Genomic DNA, 18,480 nt, shown 5'->3' with positions numbered 1-18,480 from the left:
GTTCTCATGAACGTGTTTGATCTCCCTAAGACCTGACCACACTGTAAGAGAGTTAGGAAACCCATAGTGAATGCCTGTCATCCTTGAAGATCATAATCCTACCTGAAGTCTGGTCATTAACGAGGTCCTGCACTGGTAGGTGTAGGCAGAACAAATTTCTGTTCCAGACACTGTCAACTGTATGCCAAATTCTCAAGTAGAAAGGTTATACTTCTTCAAGCTAAGCCTTGCTGAGTTCTATTGCAAGAATATTTGGTACTGAAGAGGTAGCTTAACTGCCTGGGCTAGTTTCCAGATATAGGGCTTTTCATTTTCAGTACTGGGTGATGAGGTTAAGTGGCCAGTAACTTACAATTTATCAAAGCTTAGAAAAAGGCAGTAATGTTATTTGGCCCTCAGGTTTTTGTCCATCATTTCTGCTTCTAGTATTACAGTCAGAAAAATAAATCTGAGGCCTGAGGGTGCTCCCACTGCTGGTTGTGGCTATTATTCAGTGATTAGGGTTCTTCAGCTGTACGGTTTTCAGTGTTTGCTGCAGTCTGCAACTTTCTTTTAAAGTCTCAGAGGACATTTGGTGGCCTTTTGGTTTTCAGAGGATCTAGATAATGGTCCTTCAAGGTGAGGTGGATTATACTGCCACTGATCAACATCAGCACTTGATTTGGAGAAGTTAAGACCTATCAGTGTTTTTGGTGGAAAAATTAGAGGGGAAATACTTACATGTCAGCTAAAATGTGGGTATGAAATCTTTCCACCAATTGCTTGTTAGCAAGTCTTCTGTATGAATCCTTTAATATGTAGCAGTCCAAGAGTCTGGAAAGTAAAACCAGAGGTCTTCTTGGCTTCCCTCTTTATAGTTAGATGGACAGTTTGCTGAACTGAAGTGCCTCTGTCGGTTGTGCTGTTTGATGAGAAAAAAGGTAACCTTTAGTGCCAGTTCTTTCATACAGCCAGAGAGCACTAACCACAGGGCTGATATTCTGATCACCTCTCCACTGCTAGGGACTCCTGAGACTGAGTGAAGAGGTGACTGAAGATCTTGTTGCCAGCTTCAACTTCAGTTTGTGTCACAGCAATGCTGTTCCCAGTGTGTCTAAGTAATGGTCCTGTATCATATGACTTCAGATGTGGAAATCCAGCTTCTTATGTCCACTTTCTCCTTAATGTGGCCATTTAATCTGAAAGCAGAAACAGCACAAGCTGGAAGCATGGTGGTAAGTGGCAGGGATGATACTCTGCATGGAATGGAGAATGTGTAGCGTATTATGCTTAAAAGGTAATTATTATGCTTGAGGGTAAAGTTCTGGTGAAACGTTTCTTTGAAAAAACTAAGGTTGAGAGAAAGCACTGTATATAACCTGACTGAACCTGTAGTGGAAGCCACCTGTTTTTCATTTTGTGGCTCAGCAGTATGTTAGATCATAACAGTTTAATAATTTTTGACACTCCATTTCATTTATATTAGACTGTAGATGTTGAATTTCTTCCTAGGTTGATCTTCTCTCCATTAAGTAAATTATGGGAAAATACTATGTAGTGTAGCTTATGAAAAAAAAATTCAGTTTATAGACTGGCAGCACTGGCTGGCCTTTTAAAAGCTTTACTGGTCATGTGTAACCAGACTGCCAGACACAGAATGTAAAACAGGGATTTTGTGTCCTTCATCCAGCAATATTTTCATATGTGTGGCCAGAACACTTCCAACCTTTCTATTTCAGTAGGCAGTGGCCTTAAAATTATTTCTGACAGGTTATCAATTAGATAACCTTAATTTTTATGTTATAAAGTAACTGGGAATAAAATGCCAGTGCAGTAGTTTATTAAATAAATTGATCTCAGTGTCATTTTTATGTTCTACTTGTATGAAGCAAGTCACACCAGACATAAATGTCCCAGAAAAAAGTATTTCGAAGTGTAACACAAATGACATGCTGATGAACTTGCTGCAGTCATTACTTTTTGAAATAATGCTTTTTCAAGTAGACTTCCTTGGATTTTTTTTTCATGGTAATTACCCGGTACAGTTCTTGTTTTTTTGTTTTTGAGATGGATGTTGAAAAATGAGTTACTGGGCACAGACAGAGCCATCTGAGCAGCAGTGAGAAAAACTGCACACAGTGAGATCATACACATGTAGTTCATAAGTAGATGAGAATGTGCTACAGACTAATATACTGATTTTGCTTTTAAATGTGGTGAGGACTAGTTATCTTTGATAAACATTTGGAGGGAAGCTGATTTTTTCAGCAAGAGGACAGTCATAAACAAATGGACCCAAATAAAGTTAAACAGACTAGGCACTTCTGAAATTCTGTCAGCCTCTGGCAAAGTTGGGTTTTATTTTGCAAACTGGTTCAAAGCATTTTCATGTCAACTGCAGATTATTTTTCTGCATATTAATCAATCTGCAGACTAGTCCTTTCAGTGTTAAACTCTCTTCAGTAGTGTATTGCACTATGCTAGTTTACAGCTGTTAATGTGAATGTTTTTACTGAATTCGTGTGTTACTTGATATAAGTGCCGGGTCCTGCACTTTGGCCACAACAACCCCCTGCAGCGCTCCAGGCTGGGCACAGAGTGGCTGGAGAGCAGCCAGGGAGAAAGGGACCTTGGGGTACTAATTGACAGGAAGCTCAACATGAGCCAACAGTGTGCCCAGGTGGACAAGAAGGCCAATGGGATCCTGGCCTGTATCAAAAATAGCGTGACCAGCAGGCCCAGGGCAGTGACCCTTCCCCTGTACTCTGCATTGGTGAGGCCACACCTTGAGTGTTGTGTTCAGTTCTGGGCCCCTCAGTTCAGAAAGGATATTGAGGTGCTGGAGCGGGTCCAGAGAAGAGCAACAAGGCTGGTGAAGGGACTGGAGCACAAGCCCTATGGGGAGAGGCTGAGGGAGCTGGGGTTGTTTAGCCTGGAGAAGAGGAGGCTCAGAGGTGACCTCATCACTGTCTAGAACTACCTGAAGGGAAGTTCCAACCAGGTGTGGGTTGGTCTCTTCCCAGGCACTCAGCAATAGGACAAGGGGGCACGATGGGCTCAAGCTCTGCCAGGGGAAATTTAAGTTGGATATCAGAAAAAAATTCTTTCCAGAGAGAGTAATCAGGCATTGGAATGGGCTGCCCAGAGAGGTGGTGGATTCACCATCCCTAGAGATTTTTAAACACAGATTGGACGTGGTGCTGGGTGCCATGATCTGGTAAAGAGACTGGAGTTGGACCAAGGGTTGGACTCGATGATCTTGGAGGTCTTTTCCAACCCAATCCATTCTATGATTCTATGATTCTAAGTACATGTTAGCCCCCGGGTGCAGTGGGGTGTGGGGCAGGAAGTGCCTTCTTATTTAAAAGAAGAGACTGGTATCAGCATCTGAGGTAAACAATGGCAAAGTCTGTTTAAAAATGTTGAGTAAATAGTGTTTTCCTGAATTTTTAAGCTAACAGTTTTCTGGACAATTTGAGGAATGGGGGATTTGTTTTGCAGGAGTTTTTGAATGTAGTTACATCCTGCAGAAATGACCCTTCAAGGCAAGTTGTCTGTGGGGAGAGTTGACAACGTGAGATTCACTCAGGGATTTTTTTGACTGGTTTGGAATATAGGTGCAGACATGGCCTGGACCTATAAATCCTGTCTCATGGACTAGTAGCATTGCTTTTTATCTGCAGTCTTTGAGAAAAGGATGCACAGGGAAGTGATTGAGTCACCATCCCTGGAGGTATTTAAAAGATGAGTAGACTTGGTGCTTAGGGACACAGTTCAGAGGTGAAATGGCAGTACAGGGTCAGCAGTTGGACTCCATGATCTGAGAGATCTTTTCCAAACTAAACTATTCTATGACTAAATTCTGTTTGTTGAGAACCCTTGAACTGTGGAGTGGGGTTTTCCCCTTTCTTTCATAAGAGAGGAGTGGGAAGGAATTAGGTTTGACTTTGGAAAATTTTATAAAAATGTGAAGGAAAATAGATTTAATCTTTTTTGGGGTGGGACACAAGACTACCTTTCTCCAAAGAAATACAGGATAAACATATTGTCCCTTAGAAACTTCAAATGTTTCTATATAAATTTCAAAGGTTAAATTTAATTCAGTGGTGGGCCTTGTTTTTCTTGTATTTCAGCCAGCATTTTCCAGTGCACCATAGCGATTTTTTTTCTTTAACTTTCCCCCCTGTTTTTTTGCTCGTGTAAATAGTTCCTTGCTGTGGTTACACAGACAAATATAGCAGAGAACCCTTTTCTCGGAGGAGAATCTGCCTGTGCATTTCTTAACCATTTTTGGGAAGAATCGATCTATCTGTGCCTGCGAAAGGGAAAGGCGGTGGCCGTAAATTGAAGTGACATCATATATATTACTCCCATTGATCCACTTTTAGACTTGAGCCAGGATAAAAGGAAATGGCATCAGAGAGGAAGTATGCTCATTTGGGCACAGATCCCAGTGTGATAATGGAGTCATAATAGAAATCACGCCACTGTCAATCAGTTGCTGCATTAGTCTGAGGCAGATTTCCCCTCCAAGGAGGCTTTCAATGACTTCATTCAAGTGCAGGCAAGAGCAAATGAGACGTTCAACATACCAGCTGTACAACTTTAGTGATTTGTGTCCTGACTGAGGGGTGCAGTGCAAGTGCTGGTGCTGTGGATACTCAAATAGATACATCTGTGTCACATTTCGTGGCTGTGAAAGGTCAGTAGTCAAATGTTTCAGTGGCATTTTTTTTCTAGTATAAAGGGTGAATCTGGCATTTGTTACATTTGTTAATGTAGAAATTGACAAATGCTCTCCTTCATGTGGGAGGTCATTTGGGATGTGAAGTCAGTGACCTCTGTATCTGCTATACCAAATCTTTGAAGAGGAAAGATTTGCTTTCTTTGTGGTATTTACAGGTTAGGGGTTGTACTTGGAAAACTCAGAGTTTTGGAGGGGAAGTTTTCAAAGATTATTTGTAGAAACCCTTTCAAACCTATTAATGTATTGAGATACTCTTGTAACACAATATAACAGCTTAAGCATCCTGTGTGCTGATACTGTATGCTGTGACTCTCAGCCCCAGTAAGCTGCATCTGTAATAGTTATACTAGGTTGTATTTTCTTTAATATGTGGTTGTATTTTCTTTAATTCTTTCATCTTGCTTTTTTCAAATGCAGACCTAGTTTTGATGTTCCCTGATATTAATTGTATAATTTGCAGTTTGTTTTAAGGGTAACAGTGGCATTATTCAAACTTTAGAACCACCACATCAAGTAACTTAGGGGAAGCAAAGAAGAAATGACTGTTTAGTGCCAGGGAAAAGTAAACTCTTTCTAAAGGGTGAAGAGTTGCAGGAGAGGTTTTGCAGTCTTAAGGGCAAGATAATGTATACCATGGTGGGATACAGCTTTATAGTGGCGATAATGTTTAATTACTTGAGACATAATGGAACACCTCTGCTGTGCTTGATCACAGCATATTAATTTATTTCCTCATGATAATGTCAGTACTGGCTACCGGGGGAGGGGAGGGGAAGCCCTGGGAAAAGTAGTACAATTTCCATTGGCAGACATAGGCTAGGACAGGAACTGTCTACTTTGCAATATAAATAGATCCTGTTGCAGCAATCACTGACATAATGAAAACTATTTCTTGATCCTCATCACATTTCCTGAGTGATCTGCTTCAATAATCACGTATATTTGAACATTTCGGTTGAGAACTTTCCAATACAGTTCAGAATGTGGGGATTTTTTAAATCTTGAAGAGGAGTGCTGACATTTTGTGTTTAGGGTGTCATGGTTGTTTTCTGGATGTTTTGGACATGGAGACACACATTGATACAGTGAAGTTTATCCTGCTGTAACTTGCTGTAGCTGTGTTGTGTGCTTTGTCTATGTGTGTTAGGTTTTTCAATATGCATTCACAGAATAAGAGTTGTTATACAGGAAAATGGCTTCACAATACTTGCAAAGAAATTTACTTTCTGTTCTCTATAACATTTATGTTTTGGTAGCACTTAAAAGCAAGGGCCACTTTCTGTTAAGCATGTCAAACAAATGGAAAATTGACAGCATGTACCCCAAACAGCTCTCCTGGTGTGAAAGAAGTAACAGGTGAGCAGGACAAATAAAATGGTGGTGAGGAAAACAAAAACTAATGAGAGTGAGGTTTTTGGCAGAAAAATCGAGTGCAATTTTTTGAAGCTTATTCATAGTCATTAAAAGGCTGCCTTGGATATAATGATATTCACATTGCTTTGTTTGAGGAAACGAAGATTTCTGCACCCCTGGATGAATTTTGTAGCAGTCTCTGTCATGAAACTTTGACCAGGCATTCTGTGTCTTTGCTTAAGATAAGTTTTTCTCTTTGGCGGAATCTCTTTTAGTGAAAGGAAGGGGTAAAGCATAGAAGAGAATGTCTCTCCTTTTATTTGTGTTAGAAACACTTCAGAGAACAAAATGTAATAGCTGCGCCCACTAGTGCCACTGTGGTGAGAAGTCTGTCAGTGTTCCTCTGCTGGTGCGCCCAACCTCTCTGCTCTGGTGTTTATTAGCTCCTGCCTTGGACTGCAGTTAATCCATGAGCTGGAAACTGGTTTGTGAAGTGTCATCTTGGACAGCTGGAATGTGGGTAAATAGCAGAAGCCATGGTCTCATATTCATAGAATTAAAGAATCATAGAAGATGCTGAGTCCAACTCGTGCTCCTGCACAGGACACCCCAAGTATCACAACCTGTAAGCATTGTCCAAACACTTCCTGAACTCAGGCAGGCTTCCCTTGGTTTTGATGGGGTTTTTCCTTTGTTTGGTTTTGTTGTTTGGGGTTTTTTTCAGAGGTAAATTAAGGGCAACCCTGCTGCTCTCCTGCTGCTCTTGTTGGCTTCAGTGAGATCCTGTAATGTTACCTTAAACAGTATCTTCCTGTGGCTCAATCTGTATATCTGTTATACTGGAGATATATTATAAAATAATAACCCTCAGCTGTTCTGTACCTATGTATTCAAGCAGCTGTTCTACAGTTAGTACAAATTAAATACTGTTCTGCTGTTTTTGTAGTTGGCAGGGAAAGCTTTCTAAATCCAAAGTTTCCTTTTCATATGTGGCATTCTGCAACATTTCAGGTAGTTTCCAAGGAGACCCACTTCCCAGAAGCTTTCCCTGTTTTGTTTTTTAGCATGTCTCACCAACCCCCAGGCAGCTGTTGTTGGACTATGTAATAAATATTCAAGGTATCAATTTAGTAGTTGTCCTGAAATTGAAATGTTCAATATTTTTAAATGTCTGATAATTTTTAACAACATAATTTTCTTGGCAGGCTTGGGTACCACTTAGAAAATGTTCCGGTAAGAGGTTTTTTTAGCCTTCAAGAATACAACTAACTGTAAGAATAAAAAATGGCAGGAAATCAAAATGCAAGGCAACTAAAGCATTAAAATACTACAGATTTCTTTTTCTCTTTATTCTGATTTAGATACTGATGTTAAATTGTATTAGTAAAAGGAAAGAAAATGTCACATTACTAGGTTCATTGTTAATGGCGATACTTTAGAGATTAAGACTTACCAGAAGATCCTTGATATCTTGGACATGCTGCCAGAGACAGGGATCCAGATTTGTCCAGTCCACAGAACAGCCCTGGCTGTGGCATGTGTTGTGGCATGTGGCATTTCCTATATCCAGATTCATCCCTGCTTAGCACATTGGTGCAGTGGAGAGGACATGGGCAGGCAACAGGGTGGGACCAGAAAATTGCCAAATGTGGTAAAAGCTGGAAGTGGTGTCAAAGTAGCAGCGTGTCTTTTTTCATGAGTCTGTCTTGAGAACATTAGAAGTGAACAGAGTTGGTTTCTTTGTCTATGCAAAAACTTTAACTGACATTCTTCCTCCCTTTCCCCTTCCTCTCTTGGTGCCCTGCAATGATAAATAATTGGGAAGGTTTGGGGGCATATAACAAACTTCTGACTGACCACCTTGAAACCTGAATTTCCAGTAGATATTTCCTGGCAACTGTGTAATTTCACTCTGAGCTCTGTTTGAATTATTTATTTGCTCATCCAATAAGCCTATTAAACAGAGCACTTAAGCACTTGCTGCAACAGACTTCTTGTGCTTTTAGATTTGAGTTGAAAATGGTAGATTCTGGAGTCAGGCAACTATTGAAAAAAAATATATATGTGTGTGTGTGTATGTGTGTGTGTGTGTACGGATAGGTACTATGCTATGTGTGCCACAAACAACATTCATGCATCTTTACCATGTAATGATGGATGGCTTGCAACTCATTGCACTGAAATGTGCCTCAAAATACGTTATTACAACACTTGTTTTTTGGGTCAGTTATTTGTTCTGTGTTTCTTTGCTCACTGTGAATGTATTACTGAAATGCTTATATATCAGATAAAAATGCCCCACTAAAAATTATGCCTTCATATGCTTAGTTAATTCCTGAGATTATGCACTGTAAATTAGTCTCATTTGATTTCTTTCAAGCCCAAAAAGCCCCCAAATTACTTAGTTTATACATACCATAAAATCTTACTTATTAAGCTATGATTATGTTTCAATAAGATTAGCATGTTTTCAATCTGACCTAACTACAGTAATGAAAGCCATGAAAAAATAATTCTTGCTTGTGCCCCAGCACAGTCTTTTGGAACACAGAAACCCTGAGGTTTTTCAGAAGCCAGCTAGAAGTCCATCTTGTATATCAAGCACATGCTGGAAGTACACAGATTATCACAATCCTGTCTTCTTTGGCTTGTTTCCATTTAATTGCTCAGTCAGTAGAGATCTTCATTCACACATGGCATTTATTTTTCTCTTAGCTTCTCCCTGACCAGCTGGTTTTACTTCTGGAGTCTCTCTTGGAGGAGAAGACGTTGTGTCCTAGAATACTGCAGTGCTTGGAGAGAACATACCAGCTCCGAGAGCAAGATGCTGAGGTAAGTCTTTAGAAAATCCTCCCTCACACACACCACTGTGTTGTTGACTAGGAGTGAGAGTGTACCACTAGGAATCAGGCTCACTTAAGTTCTTTTCCTCTGTGTCTAAATCTGAAATTGGATGGTCTTAACTCCAGTATTGCTGCATCTTCACATGCTTTAATGACTCGGCAGTAGAGGACAGTGCAGCCTAGATGTCCAAACAGCTGTACCTCACGCAGCACATTTGCTCAAGTGTTAAATTTTTCACTATGTCATGCTGACTGTGTAGTACAGCCCAGGTTGTTTTCATTATGATACTGTCTCCAAATGTGTTATGTTCTAAAATTATTCTTCCCCATTGTCAGCTCACACTGTTCCTCTTTGTGTGCTCCAAAGTCTCACTCGGGATTTAGAAAATTTAACTTTCCAGAGAGACTGTGGTGTGCTCTGGCTTTGGGCATGAGTTGAAGGAGTCAGTTCTTTACAGCTACCTCTAGTAAGTGCCAGTGACACTAACAGTCCGTGAGGAAAACACTACTTTAAAAATACTGTCAAGGTTAGCAGCCCTGCTCCAAAGTGCTTCATATCTTTGTGGGGCAAACCAGTAAATATTCAGTACCATGTACAGAGCTGGCTATTTTCTCAACTCCTATGGTTTTCTCAAGCTGGGAGAGTTCTGACAATTAGGGCAGGAACACTGTAGCTGCAAGTACCCTTCCCTTGCAATGAGTCTTTGCTTCAACTAGATAGTGTGCAGAAGAGAGGTAAGAAAGTGGAGTCAGTCTTGAAAATAAAGGATGTGTAGATGTATATGTAAAAACAGCAGTTAGTTATGAAGAAGCATGTGATTAAACTAATGTGCAATGAGGGAACAAGGTAAACTTTACTCTTGTTTAATTAAAAACTACTGTGAAGGCTGCAGAAAGTTGGAGTGTATGACTTACCCTGTTATCACTGGAACTTTATGGCAGTAATTAGAATTGAAGGAGAAACCAAAACCTGTCCTGTTACTCTTACACTGAAGTTGCTGAGTGGATGCTTGTAAACATTTGGAAATCCAAACTTAAAAGATCTATAGAGGAGAGGTCTGTCTTTTTCTCAGGAAAAAAAAAAAAGCAACATTTCAATTGCTGCTGTTTACTGCACCTTTTTACTTTTTTGTTGATAAGGCTTTCCAAATGCCAGATTTGGTTTTAATTAGTGCTTGAACCAACATTTCTATTTATGGTTATTTGAATATATTTTAGTCACATCTGAATACCAGTGAAATGTCAGTGGTTCTATTGTGGGAAGAGGAATTAATAGGGAGATAGATCAAAATAGTAACTGTGGTGTTACTGCTTCATGCCTGCGAGTTGTAAGCACCAGGCCAGAAGCTTCAGGTCCTCAGGATTTTCCTGTCTCTCCACTTTCATGCTTTCTTTTCTCCTTGTCATGTACTTTTACATGACTTCTCCAGTGTCATGTGAAAGTACACAAGCAAACTGACAGAATTTTTTCTTTAAAAATACTCAAACCAACCCACAAACTGTGGCCTCTATGAAATGAATGTAATCTCCATTTTATTTTACAAAGTGAAACCAAGGGCTTAGCAGACAACTTACTTAGAAGTACAACTGAGATAACATTACCATTAGCATTTTAGCAGCAGACACTATCATTTAAAGGAAGTATTAGCTCCCATGGCCTCATATGAGGGGAAGGCTGCGGATGTGTCTATCTGGACTTCAGCAAGGCCTTTGACACTGTCTCCCATAATATACTCCTGGAAAAGCTGGTAGCCCATGGCTTGGACAAGTGTACCCTCTCCTGGATTAACAGCTGGCTGGAGGGTCGGGCCCAGAGAGTGCTGGTGAATGGAGCTGCATCCAGCTGGTGGCCAGTCACCAGTGGTGTTCCCCAGGGGTCTGTGTTGGGTCCAGTCCTGTTTAACATCTTTATTGATGATTTAGATGAGGGGATTGAGTCCATCATCAGCAAATTTGCTGATGACACCAAGTTGGGAGGGAGTGTCGACCTGCTGGAAGGCAGGAGGGCTCTGCAGAGTGATCTGGATAGACTTGAGAGATGGGCTGATTCCAATGGGATGAAGTTCAACAAGGCCAAGTGCAGGTCCTGCCCTTTGGCCACAACAACCCCCTGCAGCGCTCCAGGCTGGGCACAGAGTGGCTGGAGAGCAGCCAGGCAGAGGGACCTTGGAGTACTAATTGACAGGAAGCTCAACATGAGCCAACAGTGTGTCCAGGTGGCCAAGAAGGCCAATGGGATCCTGGCCTGTATCAAAAATAGCGTGGCCAGCAGGACCAGGGCAGTGACCCTTCCCCTGTACTCTGCGTTGGTGAGGCCACACCTTGAGTGTTGTGTTCAGTTCTGGGCCCCTCAGTTCAGAAAGGATATTGAGGTGCTGGAGCGGGTCCAGAGAAGAGCAACAAGGCTGGTGAAGGGACTGGAGCACAAGCCCTATGGGGAGAGGCTGAGGGAGCTGGGGGTGTTTAGCCTGGAGAAGAGGAGGCTCAGAGGTGACCTCATCACTGTCTGTAACTACCTGAAGGGAAGTTCTGGCCAGGTGGGGGCTGGTCTCTTCTCTCAGGCACTCAGCAATAGGACAAGGGGGCACGATGGGCTCAAGCTCTGCCAGGGGAAATTTAAGTTGGAGATCAGAAAAAAATTCTTTGCAGAGAGAGTAATCAGGCATTGGAATGGGCTGCCCAGAGAGGGGGTGGATTCCCCATCCCTGGAGATTTTTAAACACAGATTGGACGTGGCGCTGGGTGCCATGATCTGGTAAATGGACTGGAGTTGGACCAAGGGTTGGACTCGATGATCTTGGAGGTCTTTTCCAACCCAATCGATTCTATGATTCTATGATTCTATATACCTGAGGAAAGGACTGTGTGTGCCTCATTCTCAAGTATGTGCTTAGGGGATTTCTTGTTATCATGATCCAGGGACAAAGAACCGCAGTTCTTACTAAATTTAATTTGTTAAGGCACAAATCTCTTACAGTGATCCTGTTGTGTCACTAGAGCTCAAAAGTTCTCAGTAACTACACATCAGAAATGGATCATTAAAAATAAAACCATTAAAACAATTGCAGACAGGCCAATAAAAATTAAGAAAACTGTAACTATCAGATGATTTATTCCAGGATTTTTCTAAGTGAGGTTGTCAACTGTGCTGCATCCATAAAAAGAAAGTTAAGAAATAAACTTGTTTCTTTATTTTTAAAAATTAATGTTTAAATTCACATTAATCTTCTGGTAGGGATTGGTAATGATATGGCCAGTAGTATATGAGAGCCGTACACAAAGGAGTGTATTTTTGTAATTTAAACAAATTTTGGTCTTAAAATTTGTACTTAAAATTTTATCTGCCCACTTGGGAGTTGGCAGCTTATTTCTAGGGGTCCTTCTGTGCTGCACAAGTGCAGCATGGGAAGTCCTGGCTCATATTTCTTAAAGCTTTTCTCTCTGTATTGCTGAAATGTCTTTATTTTGACTTTAAAATAGCGTATGCTTGTTGTTGTAAAGTATGACACACCTGATGGCATCTGCCCTTGGCCACAGTGACATCTGGGTCTGTCCTCAGTCAGGGAACGTTGCTAACAGGTCTGTTTGGTACTCCTGACCACTGGTTACCACGTGTGCATCCAGAGAGAACAACATAAGGGCAAGTCTTGCTTCAGAAAGGAGAGGAGGGTTTGCAGCCAGTTGTCTGACTTGTTTCAGTTCCTTCATAACAGTCAGAAGAGGAGAGAGGTGTGAATTAGCCTTTGCCTGGAACGTCAAAGGTTGGTAGCTCTTCAAGGAGTGCTCAAACTGTCCTCCCTGGAGTCTTCTCAGCAACTCGGTGTAGTTCCTGTCTTCTCTCAAATTAGGTCTCACTGCAGATACGTAGGCTCAGAGAAGATAGGTAGCTTCTCCCTTCTAAGGCAGACACTGATTTAAATGCTTCAGCTAACAACAAAAAAAAGAATAAGTTAAGTAACACATTTTTGATTCATAGTGCATAACTTTGAGCCACAAAAGCCAGAAGTGCTGATGATTTAATCACATTTCAGACTGATCTGCCCTTAGTGTTGGATTCCAAGAGAGGCTTGTAGGGCATCTACCAAACTGCAGAATTTGACTCACTCCTCTTTTTTGCAGTCCAATTCTATAACAAATCATGATTTCGTTTTCCATTTATGCTTCAAACCGTGAAATGTCTGAGAAGGAGCAAAACAAGTTTGTTTTGCAGAGATTAAATTCACTGATACGAATTACTTGAATTGAGCTTATCCAAGATATCTTTGAACAGTGTTTTGAAAGCAATGGAGCTTTCAAAGTTTAAAGCCATTTTTCCATCTTCAGTCTGTGCCTGGAATCCATGGTGGCTCAGACTTTGTCACACAAGTGGGAGGCAATTACATGGAAGAATGATTGTCCTCAGTTTTCTCTTCCTGTTCCCTACTTGCTTGCTATGCTGCTTCCCACTACATAACAAAATAGCCCATAGACAAGCTTCATCTCCATGACGTACCACATCCTGCATCCAAGAGAGGCATTATAGAAGCTGGCTGCAATTTGAACATGACAAAGTCCAGCTGGAAGTTCAGCTGTCTGAGGAGAAATGGTGTACGTTATAAAACAGCAGCTACAGTTGCCATCACACAGCACAGTAGGATAACAGAACTGAAGGTGTGTCTCGGATTGTTTTTCTTTTGTTTCTTTCCAGGGTGGGTGTTCTATGCAACTATATAATTTATTCAATATCCAGCACGTAGCAGAATGTGAAGAACTGGAAAGTTTGGGGTTGCTAGTATTATTTTAAATCTGCCTGACTTTGATGACACCTCTTCTGATGCGATTATGCAAGCTTATCATATTTGAACATAGACTGTTGAGAACTTAAAATAAAATGGAGTGAGTTAGCTACAAAATACAGCACTGCAAGATCTGAATAACATTCTGTGAACTGCTAACTAGAAGAGCCCGGTCATTGTTTCCATTATTTCCATTCTTCTTTTGGTCAGAGAGAGGCCTGTAATGTGTGCACACAAGACTACAGGATGACTGAGTAGCATGCAGAATAGTGAAAAAGTGGAGAGGGAGAAGGTCACATAGGCCACAGGAGAAAAACAGTGGGTGTGGCAGTTTCAGTCCTATTTAAGACTTGGCAGTAATTCTGCCAGTGTGTTTTACTTATCACTGAATGTTCTAAGACCTGGTAAAAAGTCCAGAATGTGGATGAAGCAGAAAGCTTTATGGTGTATTTCCTCAGATTTTTCACTGTAGAGTTAGCTTTCCTTTCTTTCCTGCTGTAGGTATTGCTTTTTTTAGTAAAATGTCTTGCCTGTAGAGCATATGGAAAGTTGCTTTGTTGGTTTTCCTTGTCTCAGCAAGTTGACTGAAGTGTTCTTCACTTACATAATGCTTTCCCTGTGTTCAGGATCGTAATGTGGTATATTCTGGGGAGAGAAGAGAGGCTAGTAAATGTGAGTAAAATGAGTTAAGATCATAATATCATCAGTCATGTGGGTGGCATAAAGCCATTCTAACACAACTACTTCATTGTGCATGAGTTCTGCCTGTGAGATCAAGGCTATAAAGTGGTGGCATCTTATTTCACTGACAGAAATCCAGTCATGCTAATACAAACCATATAAGGTGCTTGGCATCCTAGAAGTGCTGAGAATTGTGTTAGGACTAAATAACTTTGATTCATTGGTCTTTCCTAGCCTGTGAAAAGCTGGCAGGCGTGGAAATATAAATGAATTCTTGTTGCTTCCCATGTGATGGTGACTGCGTTGAGCTGAGCTCATTCTCAAACTGCATAATTCAGCTGCCCTGCTGGTAGTGGCTGGGCATTGTTTGAAGGCATTCTTATGGAACAGAGCTCTGTAGACTACACTGTTAAACTGGGTGGGAAAAGGGAACTGCTCGGGAAAGTTCAGTTCACACTTGCACTGGATACTTGGGGATCTTGCCTTTCAGCACAGCCACTGGGGCAGTCCTCCCTTGGGGCAAGGGGTCAGGAGCAGTCTCCAGCTTTTGAGTGAGGTTAGTAATGTGTTGCAAATACCTCCACAGTCCTTCTTGACCGGAATGTGGAGCAACAGGTAGGCAAATTTCAGATAGAGACATTACAATCAAACAGGTAAATCCACAATGTCATTGTTGATATGAAACACCAATTCCGTACATGTAAAAGGTATCAGCTTGAGCTGATGACCATTGTAAAGGACATTACTTTGTTGAATTCAGTAATTTGGTTTTGTTTCTGCAAAAGTAAAAATAGTTTCTTGTACTTACTTCATATTTAAACATACAGTTTATTACTCCATTTCAACTCGGGTAAGGAGGAAATGCCTTATTCAGTACGTTTTGCATGACTTACAAAGCTGCTGTGAAAATTTACCAGGAACACAAAATAAATTTCAGCTGCCTTTTCCTGTCCAAATGTTTTATTCAGAGCATTATTGTGCCACTAGAGATAGGTAAGGTTGTATTTGCAATTGAATTGCAATTAGCACTTCACTATTAGGAACTGGGAAACTAGAAGAGGCTCTGTAGGTGATTCAGTCTGTATGCCAGGTTTGTTTCAGGAATAAATCATATTTGAGTCTTGGATACCCAGTCACTACTGAGGTGGTAGTTTCATTAAATGGGATAGAAGGAAGTGAGAAGAAATGCAAATTTTCACAAAGCAGAGCATCAGTTGACATGCAGTTTTTTTCTCAGCCCTTCTCTTCATATTTTCCCTGGCAAATCCTAGCAAGGAATGTAACTCTGTCATAGAAAGTCTTTCCCAGTTTCACTAGTAAAGGGTCTTATTTCAGGGTACTGTAGACAACCCCACCTATGATAAATGTATTGACTGAAGCAGCAGCCCCTTGCAAAAGATCCTCCATGATCTTGTAAAGTTTAGAGTCTTCACTATGTTTCATGTTCTTCTTCATGTTGCATCTAAGTGCAAATTGCAGGCTCTTGGGCACAGAAGGTATTGGTATTGATACTGGTTAAGATAGCTTTTCACAAGTGTGCATTTACAGGAGTTGGATCTTTTGCCCAATGAAAAGAGCTTTGAAAAGGATGGCTTCTAGGAATGTGTCACTTACTTCCCAAAGATGAGGTCCAAAATTCTGTGTGAGGCTAAGAAACTTGGAATAAGATGAGGTGAAAACGCTTCCAGTAACAGCAGTGGGAGTCATCCCATTAGATTCACTTTGGCTTATGTGCCCATTGTGACTGAATGGATGTATTGGGATGAATTTTGTAAAAGTGACCAAAGGATAATCTCAAGTAGCTGCAATTTGGGTTAGTTTTGTTGCTACATTTAAAGTAGGGGGGCTTTTCCAGGCACTGGAGAAGAACAAAAAATCCCTCCATCAGCATTAGCTGAAGGGCACAATCAGAGCACGAGATTTACAGAGCACTGGAAATAGCTTTGCACCAGTCAGCACTCCTGGTCCTGCATCCCTCCAGGAACCTACAGCAACATGTTTGTTCCAAGTAATCTTACTTGTTGCTGGGTGACATTAGCAGGAGTTTTTGTCACCCCGACTGTTGCCATTACTGGTGATGTTCACTTAGCACCCCTTATTTTCTAATCAGTTTTGGACTTCATTTCCTTTTTATCTAGCAGCCCATAAATTTAGTGAGACTTGGAGGGCAGGGAAGCTGATGGTAAGAGGGAACCAAGTATGTATTTGGGTTGGTGTTGTAGTTTGGGATTATTATGTAAATTCTCTCCCCTGCCACTTAACTGCCCAGGCCAGCGGTTAACAAAAGAAGCAGTTAACTGTGATCGCTGGGGTGGGGGCAGGTTTGTCTCTTTTGGTTTTTTTTTTTGGATATTCTCCTCAGTCTTGGCTCGGCGGAAGGGGGGAGTGGGGACTCCAAGGAGGCAGGCTGCCCTGCTGGTTACTGCTGGGGTTTTTTCCCTGGCTGTCTTGCCGCTGCCTACTTCGGACCACCTTTTCCTGCCGTGCTGCTGCTGCTGCCTGCCTTGGATTTGCTGCTGGTTGCTCGTACCTTTCTGCTTCTTGGACGGGGAACACAGGGGGAAGAGACTGAGTCCATCTGAAAGCTCACTGCTCGTCTGTTTCGCTGGAGAGGGACTGAAACTCACTCTGCAGCCAGCCGAGCTGTGACAAGGACACTTAAGTATAACCTTTTCTCCCGGAGGAAAACCTGCTGGGTTTTGTTGTTGTTTTTTTTTTCTCTTATGGTGTTGGGGAAGTGGGTTGCACTAGTCTGTTTACATATATATATATATATATATATATAGCAGTTATCCTTCTTGTATTAAAATTCCTTTTCTTAAATTTGATAAAGAGTGGTGTGATTATTGTGGAGGAGGCCCCTCCCCTGCTTGTGGGTAAAACATTTTGGTTTTTCCCCTCAAACCGAGACAGTTGGTTTGGCCTTTTTTTGCTGCTCATCCATGGAATCCGTTGAAGAAGGGATTGGAGATAATTCTGTGTCCAGTTGTCCATCCAGAAGAAGAAGTGGTGGAGTCCTCTGTTTCTGAACTCTGTCCCAAAGGTGTTCTGAATTGAATGCAACTGCTTTATATAAAATTTTATACAATATTCTGTGTAGGGCAGCATAAACCCAGCACTGTAGTACAAACTACCTGGCCTTGTCATGAAATTTTGCATATATGTGCATATGTTTGCATATATATGATGCTACTGGTATAGTGGTCACGATGTCAAAGAGGGTGTGGTTTTTTAAAACACAGTCAAAATCCCCTAGCTCTCAGCAGTACAGTTGGAGTTTGAGGGTCAGGGGAAGGTTTGGTTGGTTTTGTTTTAATTTTTGATTCTGAAAAAAAATCTGAAAATATTTTATTTAAAATAAACTTATTTTGAGACTTCATCCAAATAGTTTGTCTAGTCCTTCTCATTCCTGATTAAAGGCTGGCTGCAGATGCAGCTTATACTTGAATAGGACCACAGAATTGGAAAAAATCTGCTAGGCCCTGTGAGGTCTAAATAGTTCAAGAAACAGGACAATTCAAAACTGCTAACCATAGCTGGATCTGACATCATTACCTTGGCCACACAGATCTTGTTCCACCACTGAGTCACTGACTTAATAGCTTGTGCATGGAAGAGTGCTGCCTTCTTTCAACTCAGTGCCATTTGAATTTGCACTGTCCTGGCGAGGAATTTTGTTGTGTTCCACATGGTACAAACATCGTCCTAAGCACTGTATTCTGCAGCAGGGATAAAAGAAGAGGAGAAGATGACTTAAAAATGTGAAAAATGGAGTAAAATCTAGATGTTCTGATTACAGGAATGAATATATTTCTTCTTAGTTAATAAAATAAATGCATTTCTGACTGATGTTTTCTGGGGTTTGGAGAAGGAGTTGTGTGTGTGTGATAGTGAAAGGTCTTTGAAGTCAGAATCTTGTGTTTAATTGTTTTGAAAATTGGAAACCAGGTTTTAAACTATGTGAAAATAGAAGGATGTGACCATGGGCTGAGTAGTCTGGCTGTGACCTAAGCTGTGGAAAAACCAGGCAACCACCTTGTTCATTGCTTGGAATGTGAGTCTTATTTTCATATGGAGCTCCAGATTCTGTCTATGACAGTAA

The 18,480-nt window shown here is 41.1% G+C and overlaps 1 protein-coding gene across 4 annotated transcripts in view; it reads left to right on the top strand.

Moving 5' to 3' along the window:
* Positions 1-18,480, top strand: part of AOPEP (aminopeptidase O (putative)) — a 195,084-nt gene that overhangs the window by 154,385 nt on the left and 22,219 nt on the right. For all 4 annotated transcript variants that reach the window (XM_071579980.1, XM_071579979.1, XM_071579982.1 and 1 more), the window contains one exon: positions 8,795-8,911. In XM_071579980.1, coding sequence (XP_071436081.1) covers positions 8,795-8,911 — 117 coding nt within the window. The remainder of the gene's footprint in view (positions 1-8,794; positions 8,912-18,480) is intronic.

This window comes from Pithys albifrons, chromosome Z (assembly GCF_047495875.1).
Source record: "Pithys albifrons albifrons isolate INPA30051 chromosome Z, PitAlb_v1, whole genome shotgun sequence".
Taxonomy (NCBI): domain Eukaryota; kingdom Metazoa; phylum Chordata; class Aves; order Passeriformes; family Thamnophilidae; genus Pithys; species Pithys albifrons.
The sequence above is the reverse complement of the archived record's forward strand: the minus strand, read 5'-3'. Positions and strand labels throughout refer to the sequence as shown.